The 16,166-nt window shown below is 34.6% G+C and overlaps 1 protein-coding gene across 4 annotated transcripts in view; it reads right to left on the bottom strand.

The window, feature by feature from the left end:
• Glra2 (glycine receptor alpha 2) overlaps positions 1-15,065 on the bottom strand; it is a 193,542-nt gene extending 178,477 nt beyond the window's left edge. For 2 of the 4 annotated variants that reach the window (XM_059250738.1, XM_059250736.1), the window contains exons 1-2: positions 14,998-15,065; positions 12,760-12,893 (exon numbers count right to left, since the gene is read on the bottom strand). In XM_059250738.1, the coding sequence (XP_059106721.1) occupies positions 12,760-12,893; positions 14,998-15,065 (202 nt within the window). Of the gene's footprint in view, positions 1-12,759; positions 12,894-14,997 lie in introns of those variants that run through there. The other 2 variants (XM_059250739.1, XM_059250740.1) reach the window with 1 other exon arrangement.
• Between the last annotated feature and the right edge of the window lie 1,101 nt (positions 15,066-16,166).

Below are 16,166 nucleotides of genomic sequence, written 5' to 3'. Positions count from 1 at the left end.
AATCCTCATTTACTTCTATCCCTCAATCACCAAAAATATCTTAATGTCATTCATTATCTGTTAGTTGTACAGCGTGATAGCAGCAATGTTAATGGTGTCACTGTGGACATCTTGAGGCAATACTTTAAATAAAGGGTTAGTTTCCTTCAAAATGTGCAGAGGCTTCATCACCAATGTGTTTTTATCTGCTGGATGAAATAAATAGCACATATCCAGAGCCATTGATTAAATCTAGGTAGCTACACTGTCTTCTCACTCTATATTTTTTGGAAGAGGCCGAGGAAAAAAAAATAAAAAAGAAAAATCATGCTTCCTTATTTAGCAGATCATTCCAGAAAAGGCATAAGAAGCCAATAATAAATAAGTAAAATTATATTCTAGTATACCTTGCTCAGCCTTGATACACGGGGGAAGGGACTTGGTCCTGCCTCAACTTGATATGCCAGACTTTGTTGACTTCCCATGGGAGGCCTTACCCTCTCTGAGGAGTTGATAGGGGGTGGGGTGGGGGGAAAGGTTGGGTGTGAGCCTGAGGAGGGGAGGGAGGGGGAACCGTGGTTGGTATGTAAAATGGAATAAAAAGCCTTTTAAATAAATAAAAAAGAAAAAGAAAATATGTAAATCGTCTTAATATATGTTATATATGCATATGTGTGTGTGTGTGTATGTGTGTGTGTGTATGTGTGTGAGATGTTCCTTTCCCAAGACATTTAGAGACATTTCCAAGGCATTTCTCCTTCTGTATCCATCCAAATGAAGGCAATCTTCCATAATTTTTATAAATATATGTAAGTGTATGAAACATTTTACATATGTATAGTATGTATAGAGGGGAGATAAGTGTTCATATCAGTGTACATACATGTGTGGGTATGTAGACACATGTACATGCATGTGTGTAGAAGCCTTTGGTGCCATTCCACATGTGATGTCAACCTTTTTTTTGACACATGGTTTCTTTTTGGTCTGGTCATTCAAACTCTGCTGGGTTGTCTGGCAGCAAGCCTGGGGATCCACATATCTCCTCCTCCCCAGTGCTAAGATAACAAGCACATACCACCATGTCTGACCTTTTTTAACATGGCTTCTGAGATTGAACTTGGGTCCTCATGCTTACATGACAAGCACTTTATTGACTAAGTTATCTCCCTAAATCGAACCATAATCCTTTTAAAGTAAACCAACTTAGAATATATTTTATTTATATTCACATTATCTTAATTATTAACTTATGTGGGAGGACACAGCCTATTATAAGTGCTGCCATCCCTGGTCAGGTAGCCCTGGGGCCATATAAGAAAGCAGGCTGAGCAAGCCATAAGAAGCAAGCCAGTAAGTAGCATTCCTCCATGGCCTCTACACCAGTCCCTCCCTACAGGTTCCTGCCTTGAGCTCCTGCTCTGACTTCCCTGGATGATGGACTACAAGCAATAAGCTCAAAATAAACCCTTTCATTCTCAAATTGATTTTGGTCATGGTGCTTATCACAACAATGGAAGCCCTACAACAAGAGAATTCCATATGGATTTTATATTCCTTTCCTTTGGGTTAGTCGTCCATTTTGCCTCCTGATTTCTAAATGGGACACCACCATCACCAAGGCTCAAGGAACATTGCAGAAGAGGAGGCAGAAAGAATGTTAAAGCTGAAGGATGGAAAGAGTGCTCTGAAATGCTGTCTTCTGTAAATGGTATGACTAATAGAATCATGAACTCACTTCAACTATGGTTAGCTACACAAGATCAAATCAGCCAAAATGCCAGAATAGGAGTCTGACCTCCAGGTCTTCCCATTACTGAGAAGCATTTTGGCAGCAGAGAGTTGTTAGGGTAAGGAGAATTATTCTTCTTAAGGATATGACCATTAGTAGGTGTTGAGTAGAAATGAGGAGAGTTGGGGTAGGAAAATAAGGATAGAGATGATCATATTTCATTATATACATTATGACATTTTCAAAATCAAGAAAAATGTAAATATGGACTAACTGCTTTTCCAGAAACAGCCTTGCACATGAATTTATTACTCCTAATCCAATACCAAGGCAAGAATTGTAACTGGGGGAAAATAACCATCTTACCAATATTGAAAACTGAAATAAAAATAAAATACGGACTACTGAGAAATTTCTGGGAAGAATTAATTATTTCGCAGAGAAGAGACCAATTCTCTGGGAAGATTGGATGTACCTAAGATCTTCTGTGGGTGAATCAATAATTTACAAAAGAACACACTGACATCTATTAATTTAGACTATCACAAATGCTGGAAGAGAACTAAAGAGATATCTTTTTTTCTTTTTTTTTTTTTTTATTATGGATGATACCTGTGAATCAGAGGACACGTTTCAGGCCACAACTGTTAGAGTTGTTGTTAAAAGAGTGACATATGAGATTCCATTTAAGATTTTTTTCCCTCTGTGGTGTTTCAACTCTTGGTTTGGTAAAGGCATTATGGTCACACAGTGTCATAGGGGAAATACGATAAAGAAAGTATCATCCTTTAAATATTCTAGCCCTATAGTTGTTAAACTTTGGAAACTAGAGGATTTATTGAATATTTTAGATACCTCCATCCAGAAATTCAGTAGAGGCAAATATAAGAAGTGTAGAGCACAGAATATGTATTTCAAACTTTAATTTACACATTAAAGTTGTACACATTTGCAAAATTTTATGTGGTATTTCAGTAGGTGGATATACTGTGTAATGTTCAAATCAGGATAAACATACGTATTTCCTTGATCAATTTTTTGTGTTAAAAACATATGTTTTGTTGCTAATTTGTTTTAATATTTTAAATTTTAAATCCTTTGATCCAGTATATTTCATACAAAGCCCATGGGTAAAATCAGTCAATTAAAAGAAAAATGTTGGAAACAAGAAACCAATTGTGAATATTATGTGGTATAGCTGTAAGTCATACTGGATCATATAATCTAACTTGAGTGGCCACAATGAGGTTTACCAAATACTTGAGGCACTTACTGTACAGAGACTTTGAGGTTCCAAGCTAAATAAATTAGTTCCTGTTTCTCAATACCTTTGTGGGTAGTGAAGACAAAAATATGTTTTCTAAGAGAATATCTGATAAAAAGAAATCTTGACTCCCTTGTTGGACATGAAGCGGTTCCTAGGAATCAACACTGAGATATTTAAATAGAAACAAATTAGAAGACCAGAGATTATATTAAATTCCACATACACTTGGGTTTTTAAAATGGAAGAAAATGTCTGTGCTAAAGTGGCTGAGGTTTTCTAGAGAATCAGAATTGCAACAATAAATAGCTTCAGATCAGAGAATGGTAAACAAGCAACACTTTCCAGCTCTCACATTTCCTGGAAATGCACTGTTTGCTCGATGCTCTTTCAATCCCACACCCAACCATTCTCTTTCTTTAATGATCTATCAGATATATGTAGAACTAAGGAGCACAAACAGAAGAATATATCTCAGAAAAATTGTCCTGAGTACATCTGGCATCACATTTTGTACCCAAATGTAAGTTCACAGTGCATCTCATGGAATTGCCACAGGGCAGTCACATTAATGTTGGCAAGCCTACCAAATTCAACAGAAAGGAAACTACTCTATTACCAGTAAGAACACCTTTCACTTTCAATCCCCCACATCAATTCTGTCTCTCCATGTTTCAGTCTTATCTTTCACACATATAACACACACATGTGTTGGACACATAAATATCACACTTCATTGTGTTAATTTATGCTTCCTGAAGTATTTTATCTATCATGACCACAGATATGAGTAGTATCCCATCTTTATTTCTCTTTTTTCTCCAAACTGATAAAGGAAGGCTCACTAGACTTAGCATACATTTTAGAGGTATTCACTTGACTATCTGAGTGGTGGCATGGAGGTAAGTTTGCTTATAAATTGACATTTGGGTCAGTTACCTTACATTGTTTACCCCCTTTACCATCTATCTCTCTTAGCTATCTATTCTTTGTATCCTGGGAAGCTAGTCTCCAGGGTTTACATCAGTGAACTCTCTTAACCTCTGAATCTGGCTGAAAAAGCTCCCATTGGGGATGGAAAACAGAAGACTGAGTTCAAGATATATATCCCCTGGCTTTCTCTGGTAAGGTAACATGGATTGCCCATGTTGCTTCCCCATTACCAATGGTTGCTTCTGGCTTCTTTGGATGGGGACCTTATGCTATAGTAACTACTACCTCTTACTCTGTCAAATCTCACCATTGATAGTCCCCAAATAATACACTTTCCCTTTAGAAGTTAGTTTTCCTAAAACCACTTATACTCAACTAGAGTGTGCCATACCATTTCTATACTGGACTGTTCACCATCCAGCTTACAAATTGTATCCTAATCTTTATAGAAGTGATATAATAGAAGTGAAAACTGATGTTATTGATATACAAATAATATATGTTTAGACTCAAACATAAAGATAAAAAATCTTTACAAGTACATTTTGTGTATACAAATATGATCCCTTATAACAAATTTATTCTATGCTTTGACAGTACACAGATGAATTAGACTTTTTACTCCCAAGAAAATATGTCTCCCTCTCCACATAAAAGAAGATATAGAAAATAAAAGCTGTCTTGTCTCATATATTACAAGTGCTTTTGAATTTCCCACATTTATTCTCAATCCAAGATTTGTTTTAGCCTCTTGCAAGGATGTGTGCATGAAAACAGAGCCACTATTTGATGTATTTCTGTTCATAATGGAAAGTTGGGTGTACACCTCAGGACAAGACTGCAAGAGAGCTCAGCTTTCCACTAGTATTTGCCTAATGATTGTCCTGGTTGGTGACTCCAGCCATGTAAACTATTGACTTTGTTCTTAAATGTCTCCACACTTCTGAATACCATTCAGATACCTAATTCTCTTGTTCCTATAGATCCTTGGGTGGCTTTTACATGTTAATAGCAGGAGAAGGGGTGGGAGGGGAAACTGAGATTGGCATGTACAATGGAAAAAAACTTTTTACATAAATAAATAGGAATGAAAGAAAAAACACACATTCTAAAAATAAGCATGTATAATCAGTCACAAATATCCAGAACAGTCCTCTCCGAAGAGAAGTCAATGAACAAATGCTATATGCCATAGTGTCTATGATCACAATATATTGTATGAGAAAATATTTTCAATGAAAAAAATATGAAATAAATGATACTTCCAAAAGTCATGTTAAGAAGCTTGATAGATATGTTTCACCTAACCACTCTAACTAGAATTATTATACTGTCCAATGACTAGCTACTAAGACACCTTGATATTCATGTCATTATCTTTTAATTTTCATTTCTTAAAATCAAACTATAGATTTATCAGCAAAATAGAACAACTTGTCCTTCAGAATAGGAAAGGAGAGAAAAGCTCTTCTGAACCCAGCATAAGATGTTTATGCTTTTTCAGTGAAGAAAATAAATGTATGGAGTTTTCTTATCATCAACTAAGAATTTATGCAATACTTTCTCAAAGACTACATGATGGGCCTCTATTTCTTTTGCTCATAATCTCCTATATTGTAGAGCTCAAACGCTCTCTTTAAAACACTTATTGTAAAACTGGAAATCAATTACATGTGTTTGTATAATGAACCTTGCAAAGACAGCAGCCGGGCAAAAGCCATAGTAGCTTTGGTTAAATTCAGAATCTCCATTTCAAGGACTGGGTGGAATTTAGTCTGCAGTTTTTATTTGTTTTATTCTTCTAGACTATCCGGAATAATAATCCTGGGTGGTATTTTAAAAGGTAAAGATAATGCCTTCATACAAATGGCTCCCTCTTGGCTTCACATTTAGGCATTTTAAATAACCCATTCACAGTAAAAATGCTCCCACTGAACTAATAAAAGGAAAACTAGGTGAGATACATAGAACCTACTTTGGAATCACTATTAGTAGAATCTAATATGCTGGAATGTTTCTAATTGGTTTCTTCCAATTAAAAGAAATCTGACATCTATGAGGATGTAGTCACAAGCTCTGACAGTCACAGTAACTGTTGGATTAAAGAATGCAAGAATGGTAATAATAACTCACATTATAAATAATAGTCTTTTAAAAACAAGTTCAACTTGTGATTTATTACTCTTTTATTAAAATATATTAATTATATATTATAATGAGTTGTATTAGGACATTTTCTTACATGCATTTTGAGCATATGCACCACTCTATACCCTCTCATGCCTGATGCTTCCCTTTCTTTTCACAACTAATCTGCCTTCTAATTTCATGTTTATTTGTTGTTGTTATTGTTGACTAATAAGTTCCATTAAGATTGCATGAATGAGAGGTCAGTTATAGGAGCAGAGGTACCTTAACAGTGGGTATACCACTGAAGAAAATGTTTATTCCTGATCCACCAACCATTAACTACCAATAGATCCCCAGGCAGTGGTGAGGCCTCATGGCCTCAAAAACCCCTCATCACTCCATAACTGAATTTATTTTTGTACTATTTGTGTATGTGTGTGTGCATGTACACACACACATACACACATACACACTTATTAATACAACATGAATTTCTGAGCATACACATGGCACAATGTTATCTATGGAAATCTAAGGATAACTTTTGGAAGTATGTTATTTCCTTCTACCATAGCTTCTGGAGCTCTTTCTGACCCTGTGATGGAACATTGAAAGGCTCAATGTTGTGAAGGTCTTATGCAAGTAATCAGAACTACTTATTTGCAAACAATTAAAATCATGACCCTATTTGGCTCAATTGACTCTCAGAAAATCCCAAATGAGGCAGCTAAAGACATAAGAACATACAAGACACGAACAAATGTGAAGACACCTTTTCTCAAAAGTGGCTGAAACACAACACGAATGCTAATCTTCAAGACCTAAGTCCAGGACTCTGTCCACAATGCTAACCTGTATACTGCTAAATCTTTTGGCATGTGCTTTGTCAGAAATCATTAGGATGTTCTGGGTGCTTTCTTTTTTGATACCACCTAAAATCCCTGACAACTATCCTGTGGGCCTAAGGCAAGGGTTGGGGGATAGTGTATATATAGATATGCTGATCGATGTTCATACAGCACACAAAAAGTAAAGTTAATTGTGCTGCAATCAGTGGGCTTCAGATGTTCAAGTCTTTGTTAACATCATTCTTGAACAAAACAGCTACATATAAATTTTCTATTGTTACCCACATATTTACCTCCAATTGTCTTTTTTTTTCTTTTTGGTTCTTTGAGACAGGGTTTCTCTGTGTGCCGAGGCTGTCCTGGACCTTGCTATGTAAAACAGAGTGGCTGTAAAATCACAGAGATCCACTTGCCTCTGCCTCCCGAGAGCTGGAATTAAAGGCCTGTGCCAACACCGCTCAGACTATTGTCTTGTTCTTAAAAACTCAGTGAGTCACAAAACAAAATAAAACAAAACAGACATAAATGTGGGAAATGGATGTATAGGGAGGAGTGAGAGGTTGACAGTGTGGGAAATAAGAGTAATTAGAATGATTTTTATATATGTATAAAAACATCAAAGAAAGATTGAATTAATTAAAACAAACTCCAAAACCTAGGGTCTACATTTTACTTCCTAATTCCAAACTAGAAACAATACTCTCAAATAAGTTTTGGAGAAAGTAACTGATAAGCTTTATTGTTAGTTCCATCATGTGTTTTAATACGTGATGAAAAATTAATGCCAAAACAGAAGCAACAGTACTGTAATTTGAGGCGTGATAGTAGCAAGCTAATTTAAGAAGTACATTAGTCAGGGAATTTCAGGCAGGAGGTTTGAATATTTTTGAAATCAGGCCACATTCATGTTACTGTACCTAAAGTGACAATTGCTTTAATCTGTAACCAAAGTCTGAACAGTTGAAGAGAGACATTCCTTGAATTATACCTTTCAGTATGTACTTACCAATTAATTCTCCTTTTGAAATGGAAGTGTGTATAATGACCAAAATTCAGGAGACATGCTGAGAAAAGTAAAATTTCTTTCTATCCTAGATTCTCTGGTAACCATTCCCACTTCTGAGAGATAATCAATGTTCTCCTACATATCTTTCAGATCCTTTAATGCATGATATATATATATGTATATATATATATGTATATATGTATATATATAGGCATATATCTCCACACTATATGTGCATTGGAAAGAGGTATATAAACATATTGAAAATAATTTGAAAAGTGGTTTTATAATTTGTCCTAAAATTATAATATTCTTATTTTCAGTCATCTAATTTCCTTTCTTTCTTTTCTTTTGCTTAGTTGTCTTCCAGTTTCCTCATATTTCTAATTTCTTCTATTTTCAGTATGTAGCAAAGGACAAACAATTTTCCCTAATAGAAATGACAATCATCTTGTAATTTGGCTTAGTTCTAGTCCACTTGAATGACTGCTGCTTCTGTAATTTAAAAATGGTGTCTCAAAAATATCATATGCTGCATTTATATACTTTATATTTTCACACTGTAATTTATAGATATATGAAAATCAAGCATTTTATATATTGCTAACAATTACTGTAATATGTTTCAACATTGGCATTATTTCATTGGGCTTTTTTCCCATCCAAAGGAGTTAAAACGGATTTACTTCAAGCCTATTGATTAATTCTGGGAAATCTCAAAGTAAAGTAGAATAGTAATTCTGTGAAAAAAGTAATTGTGCAATGGATAACTCATATGATTCCATATGTCCTACCAAGGTAACTGAGCCATTGTCTTCTGCAATTCCTACTAAAACAAGGATCTCAAAATAACCAAGGTTTTGGTATCCTTTAGAGTGCCTGAGGGCTTTTGCTACTTTCTGCAGACTCATGCTTCATACTTAGAAGCATTGTGTCCCTCCTTTTTAGAATTCACAGTAATGTCTAATGTCTATGTTACCAAAAACATGATCATGGTTGGCTACATTATCCCTAACTGAGAAAGATACTTCCAACTGTCCAGCTGGACAGGCATCGAAATTCATATTTGAACTTCAACTGCATTGAGCTACAGAGTCTCCAAGAAACAAAGCTTGAAAACCTTTGACTTTACAGAAGAGGATCAATCCAGCTCTAACTATATATGGAACATTTCTTTAGCTACTAACTCACTGGAAATTGCAGAAAGCTATGCTGAATGCAAATGTAGGTGTTAATGTCACACATCACACTTTTAAACATAGATCTCTAGACATGAGAAAAATTAGTTTGCATGCCAAGCACCAAGATGAGGAATGAATATTACCCCCTAATATTATCTACACCAAATCCTATTCCCCAAATTGCTATAGTGAAATGTATTTGTTCACACTGGGATGAGATTAAGGATTTAACTTGAAGTTAATTTTATTTTCAAAGAAAATTGTATTAAAATAGATAAAGGCTTTGTTTCAAAATGAGAGAAACAGAACTAATGCATTTTATCCACGTTTGAGCATTTCATTAAAAGCTTAATGTTGAACGTGACATTTTCCAGGTACAATAATAGTGACAGAGGCAAATGTGGTAAGGTGATGAGAGCACCATGATAAATCAACTAAAACGAGACAAGTCACCCCAGTGGAGGAAAGAGGTGTCTCTGTTGATACAGAATCACCATTTGCCACAGTTTTAGGACAAGGGAATTGTGAATGGGCATACTTGTGTTTTCATCTGCATAGGGAAATTTGAAAATTTTAGTTTTGACAAGATCTGATTCGCATCTCTATGGATCCTATGGATAGAATTCAATTGGCAACTCTGACTCATGATTTTGTTTATACACTTGTGCCTCAGAACAGCAGAAAAGCTATTTCTTTTCCTGTAGTTTCTAAGAATGTCTCTCAATTACAGGGCCTAAGACTGAATCATTTCTGGTTTCTTTTCCTATCTTGCATCTATCTTTCTTTGTATATGTAGGCCCATTATGACATCTTTCAGAGTCCATCAGGGACATGGAATAGACATGCAATATTTTACTGACTTGAAAGTACACTTGGGGGAAAAAAAGCTTTCCAATAGGAAAAAATTATGCATTTGCATTTGGTTTTCCTCTTTCCAATGTAGAGCAGCAAGGAAGACAGAGAAATCTCCTAAGATTTCCTAAGGCTCATAGAGTAGCCTTTCTCCTTACCTTAATAGCCCATATTTGGCTTCAGTGTTTGTTCTTCTGTGGTAAAAATTTGTCTTTATCTCTTCTTCTTAATCACTGTTATTGTCAATATCAACATTGTCATCATGTTTATTATTATCACAAGCAATTTACTTTACAAGGAGACTCTCACTATTCTAAATGCAATTATATCTCTTAATTGATCCTCATTTCTACACACTATATAAAATTTCTCACTCATACATTACCAAGCAAATATAAGTGCTGTAGTTTTCTTCCTAGGTTCTTGATGCTCCAAGTTCCCCACTATATCTCAATTTTAATTTCTTTCTCTCTGCTAAGTCAAGATCTTTTTTATTTTTCACTGTGTCTATTGCTGTCCAAAGCCCCACCCTCAAGATCTACTAAGTTAATTAGAAGCATTAATTTTCACAATTTAATCTGCATTTCCTTCTCTCATTCTTTATTTCCTTATTCTACTAAAAGAGGATGATTTTCGCCTTATATTGCCAAAAAGTCATGCGTGTACATGTAAAATAAGATATCACCCTGCCCTCTTAAGTACAGTGTAGGGTTAATTAACAATCCATAAGTATGCATACTCATCTTATTCGACATATAATGTTTCATTAGAGTGTGACTGATAAGAAATTGTCTTATTTTGAAATATTAGAGAATTGTTTACATTGAAATACCAAGCTCTCTAGAATAAAGAGCACCTTGGGAGACGTCAAATAATTGACCTGGTCTGATACAAATGGTCTATCTAAATATGGTTGTGAAGGAATAATGGTGTTTATTGTAGTGGAGTATTAAAGGGAAAACACAAAGCTCGGTGACATTCATTCACTTTAGAACCAAAAGTGATATTCTCTTCATTTGCCTTTTAAGCCTTTAAAATTCTTAATTTTTCCTTTACATATTTGCTAAATCACAAAGGAATGATTTTGCACTGCTAGCTTCAACTTCCTCATTCATTTATCTTTTAGAACCATAAATATCATTTACAAAGAGTGACATTCACAGCAGAAACAAAATTGTGAAAACGATAATTAATTCTATGTGCATATTAAAATAGTAAGTGGTCACATGAATGTTTGCTTTACTACTATTTGATGGTGATAAGCAATCACTATTATCAGGCAAAGATACTTATGAATTTGAACAGTTTTCCTTATCTGGATGAAATGAGGCTTTATAGAAATAGCTTAGTAGGAAGTTTTCTCTCCACTTTGAGGGATCCTTTTGTATTTTATCCATACTACCCAATGACACTTAATTTATTTCAAATACTGTAATTATTCATGTAACATCTTCTTTTCCCAGTGAATATTTTTGTACATACACTCATTTCATTTCTCAGCTTTCCAAAGTACCCAGCATTCAGTATTGTGCCTATGGTTTAGACTCTAAATATGTGAGTGACCAATCCTATTGAAAGCTGACTCTTGGCTTGTTACTCATATAACTTCATTTCAAATATTGAGTTCCTGAGCAGTGACCACATAACTGTAGAAAATTGAATAAACTTAAAGGTTTTCTTCAGGAAAACTGAACTTAGCTGTCTTTTTAAGCAACATTTTCAATTAAAAAGATACTTGTTTTACCAAAAATATGATATACGATTTTATAGAATAAGCTCAAAACTGGGTATATTCAGAGGCATTACATTTAAGTGAGAAGTAAATTTAGAATTTAGTTTTCATGATCATATTTGCCAATAAATAGGAATCAAAACTCAAGGAGAGTAATGCGATTAAATTATTAATGAGAAAAACCAAACTGATGCATGAATTACTACATAACAGATGAAAAGTCTCCCCCTTTATAAAATATCATGAACACTTCACAGTGCATTATGTTACACTTATTATTTCAGAAAGGACATTTGTCAGTTAAAATATGTATTAAAACAAAAGCATTAGAACAATTCAGTTCTAGCAACAATTGTTTTTCCTTAATATAGCTTTTTTTCCTGATTCAAAGTAAAACAAAACCAAATGGATATGTCTATCACTTCTACAGACTATTACTGTATTTTGTAATGTTAAACCAACAAAAACAATATTAATCTTCTGTTTTCTCTCAATTGAACAAAGAAAGTATCTATCATCTCTAACAGGTGTACGTTAGATGCCTATACTCTTTCTTTTTGTTAACTTCAGATAAATAATTTCAAATCAGCAATTGGAATGTTTAAGTAACTTAGAATTGAAAATATATGCTATATTAAATTAAAGCCTCTTCTCAACAGAATCTATAAGTTAAAGAGGTCTGATAGTATGTAAAATAGCATGTATTATATTGTAATGTCAACTTGACTTTGATATCGATATTTGAAACAACTTAATGTTTTGGTGTAACTATTGAACTTGTGGTGTTTCCTCATAGATGTTCATGCAGGCAAACTTTTGCACTCACTTTCAGGCACAGTCCTACTTAAGACAGAATAGGGATTGTGACAATAATCTCTGCCACTAGGGTCACTTGTAGAATAAAGTAAAAACAGGTTTTTGAACATCTGAAATGCTAAATAAAATTTAAGATGTTTTAATTTAGAGATATTTTTTTAATGCCAAAATAAAACAAGAGAAATACTTGGCAATTCTCTTTTACAATATGTATTCCTCAGTGTAAAACATTCTGACACCTGAAACGTTTCACAAAGCTGTAGCATAAGTTTTCACTGAAACCTACCTTTAAAATTTGGCCTGATTCTTGCATCATATCCTGATGTCCTTCCCATTAATTTGTCCAAGAAGTCTGATGGAGACAGGGTCTGTGAGGGATGTTTCCCAGACCTGGAGTCATGGTCTTTGCAGAATGCTTCCCTAAACATATTATTAACTCTTTTAGCAGGAATTTCACTTTCATCCTCTGAGAACTAATTCAGAACATTTGAACTACGTTTTGGCAAAGACATTTAATATACTAACAAGAAGAAAAAGTTGAAGTCTTTGATCAACTTCTGAACTGTACATTCTCTAAAGTTAACTTCAACTGATGAAAAGGATAAATACTGGGTAATGTCACCCAAGTATCTAAACTTTAATTCTGTTTTGCTTAAGGTGAGAAAATGTATACATACTCAAGTCCCAGATTTCATGGATATACAAAGGATTTTTGCTTTTAAAATTATCAGAGAACTAAAGACAGTTTGTGAAATTTGTGTGATAAATGTAAAATCATTTCCTTATGACCATGAAAATTGTTGCATTTCATCTTTAAATGTATCTTCTATCCTTCATGAGAAATGTGTAATAATAAAATAGACTGAATAATAACATTAATTAATGCATGCATATTTTCTCAGTTGTTACTATTCTATTGCAGCTATCATGCATTGGTCTTTTCCAATATGTTGTCCATAAAAGAACCTACACTTGGAATTTCACCATTTTAAAATAGATCAATAGTGAGTATGTTAGTTCAATTATTTTATCAGTTCTTATTCATATATGAACATATGAATTGTTGAGTCTCCAATAAAGCGTTAATGAGACATCATTTCTATACCAGTCTACCTTTCACATTATCAAAATCAGTAAAGGTGATTGGACAATTTCTCACATATTCATATCCATATTAGAAGTTATAATGAGCATGTAAAAATGGCATATTTGGTTTGTAACAAAGTGAATTCTTTCACAATACATTGGTAGTTGACTGAATGTCATTAAAGTGTTTGTGTGTACATATATATATGAGTGTGTTTTAAATAATTTCATAATTCTGCCTTTAAGATAATACAACACTCATGCCAACAAATCAGAGGTATTAATTATAAGTGCAAAGATGATGTGAACATTTGGTAGGAGTTAAAATTGGTACGGTCATCCAGAAATACTCACATTCCCATATGCAGCTTCATCTGATTAATCAAGTATTATTTTATTATTATGGTGGTTGGAGTGAGGCCAATGTTGATGATGGTAATGATGGTGATGACTCTAATAAAAAACCAAGCCTACAATTTTTCTTAATGATAGTAAGAGGTGTAAACCTGAAAGGAACATAGTGGATTTTCCCAGTACTCATAGAATTATTTCTATGTGTTTAATTTCTCTTGGTTCTGTGAAAAAATACCATAAAATCTTGTAAAACTTTCAATGTCCCATATATTTTTTAATGATTTTTTTATGTCTAGGCTGTCTTAGACTATATACCATTAAATGGCTATTTCACTCACTGGCAATAAAATTGATATTTTGAAGTATGAATTGATTTCACAATTAGTAAATTATTTGAAAATGCAAGCATGCAAATAATGACTTCTCACTCGTTTTAATTATACACACCCCATTTCTCATACAGGCATAAATACAAAGACGTCATTTTAATTAAATTTTGGTATGCAATCAATTCTCAAATAGACTGAACAGTAAGATGGAGTTGTATAAAGATATTTAATACTTGAAAAAATTTCCTAAATCATAGATTTCATAGCATGCTCCTAGTTGGTGAAATGTAACAGAAGTCCCAAGTTGGCTGAGAATCAGGGTTCTTATTCATTTTACATAAAATGAGCATGCTCTTGGGAAATTAATCCAACCACTTCCACCATATGAAAAAAAGAACATTGCACCCAATAAACCCTTTAAATGACTTCCAGAAGAATTTGAAAGCAAAAGATATCAACCTTATATAGAAATGTAAAGAGCACACAACTCACTAGTCTAATCTTAATATCACATTAACTGTGAAAATGTGTGTTGAAATGCACAGAGTACAGCTATGCAACATGAAACTTGCTTTTGTGAACATTTGCCTCCCTCCCACCATAATTAAGCTTTTTAAATGAACAAAAGAAACCAAACTCTCCTCTACAACATTAAAATAGTATGATGCAGGGAAAAACAAACAGAGCATTGCATACTTTCTCTTTCAAACAGTTTTCATGAGGAAAATATCAGCATGCAAAATCATTTCACCTACCTGAAGTGGTTTGTCCCTAAGAAAAATGCAAACAGGGCTGTCAAAATGTTCACTAGCTGCCGGTTCATTCCTGTTTCTGTGATGCTTGTGGAAAATATCCCGAAATGATTCCAGAAAGAAGACTAGGACAAAGTGTCTATTTATTGTCCAGATTCAAAATCTGGCAGGAATCTAGTTTCCTTGAAAATCAAAAAGAGATTTGGGGTTGTACAGTTTGTTGAGAAAAAACAAGAAGTGCCAGTCCTGGGCATCATGGTCAGGTCAAACCAAGGCTCAGGACCATCAGTTAGCTCAGGAGAGACAAAGCCTCAGAACTGATGAATCCCCTAGCTGCTTTTCCTGAATAATAAAAATGCTGCTACCTTAATCGCATCACCATGCAAAGGGGGCTGGTGACAATGCCATGCTGGAAGTCGGGCTGCTGTAGCTTTTGTTTTATATCTTTTCTATTCAGCAAAGCCCCTTTCTTTAGGAAATGTTCTCTTTTTAAAAGAAGTTGTAAATGAGGGAGAATAAAGGACTCTGTGTGTAGGAGTGTTTGGGGGAAAGAGGGAAATATTACTGAGATCCTGTGCTGGAATGAGGGCTACAGAAAAAGACGGAGACGTGATCTTACCCAGCCTATAAATTTCAGCACTCGGACAGCTCCTAGCTCTGAAGTGCGCATGTTTCCTTTTTCAGTAGCTTGGGGCGGGGGTCGGAGAGAGGCATTCAAGAGGAGTTGCGCCTGCTGTTGAAATGCAAAGAGTGACTGCTCCTCTGATGAGGGGGCTACTGAAAGGAGTGTGAAGACGACAAGGGTCCTGGTAGAGGGAAAAGGTGAGAAAGGCTAGGGTCTGAGGTCCTAGAAATGCTAGTCTGCCTTTGGGTAGGCGGGATAGGAGTTTGAAGCAGAAGAGACCGGAACGAGGCTTAGGCGTCGGAAAAGTAAACTAGGAAAACAAAGAACAACATCCAGAGTACTGAAATTATAATGGGTGCGGGAAGTCAACATCTGGTCAGTAGAAGCCAGAGGAAAAGAGAAGTCCTGTGCTGACATGGAGGGTGCATTTCCTCGGCACAGATGAGCTTTCTTGTAAGAAAAAAAAAAAAAAAAAAAAAAGAGAGAGAGAGAGAGATTCACGGGGATCAGCAATTGAATTTAGAATATCTTTATGCCTTTCTTGGCT

Source organism: Peromyscus eremicus, chromosome X, assembly GCF_949786415.1.
Source record: "Peromyscus eremicus chromosome X, PerEre_H2_v1, whole genome shotgun sequence".
In the NCBI taxonomy this organism is placed as follows: Eukaryota; Metazoa; Chordata; class Mammalia; order Rodentia; family Cricetidae; genus Peromyscus; species Peromyscus eremicus.
The sequence above is the reverse complement of the archived record's forward strand: the minus strand, read 5'-3'. Positions and strand labels throughout refer to the sequence as shown.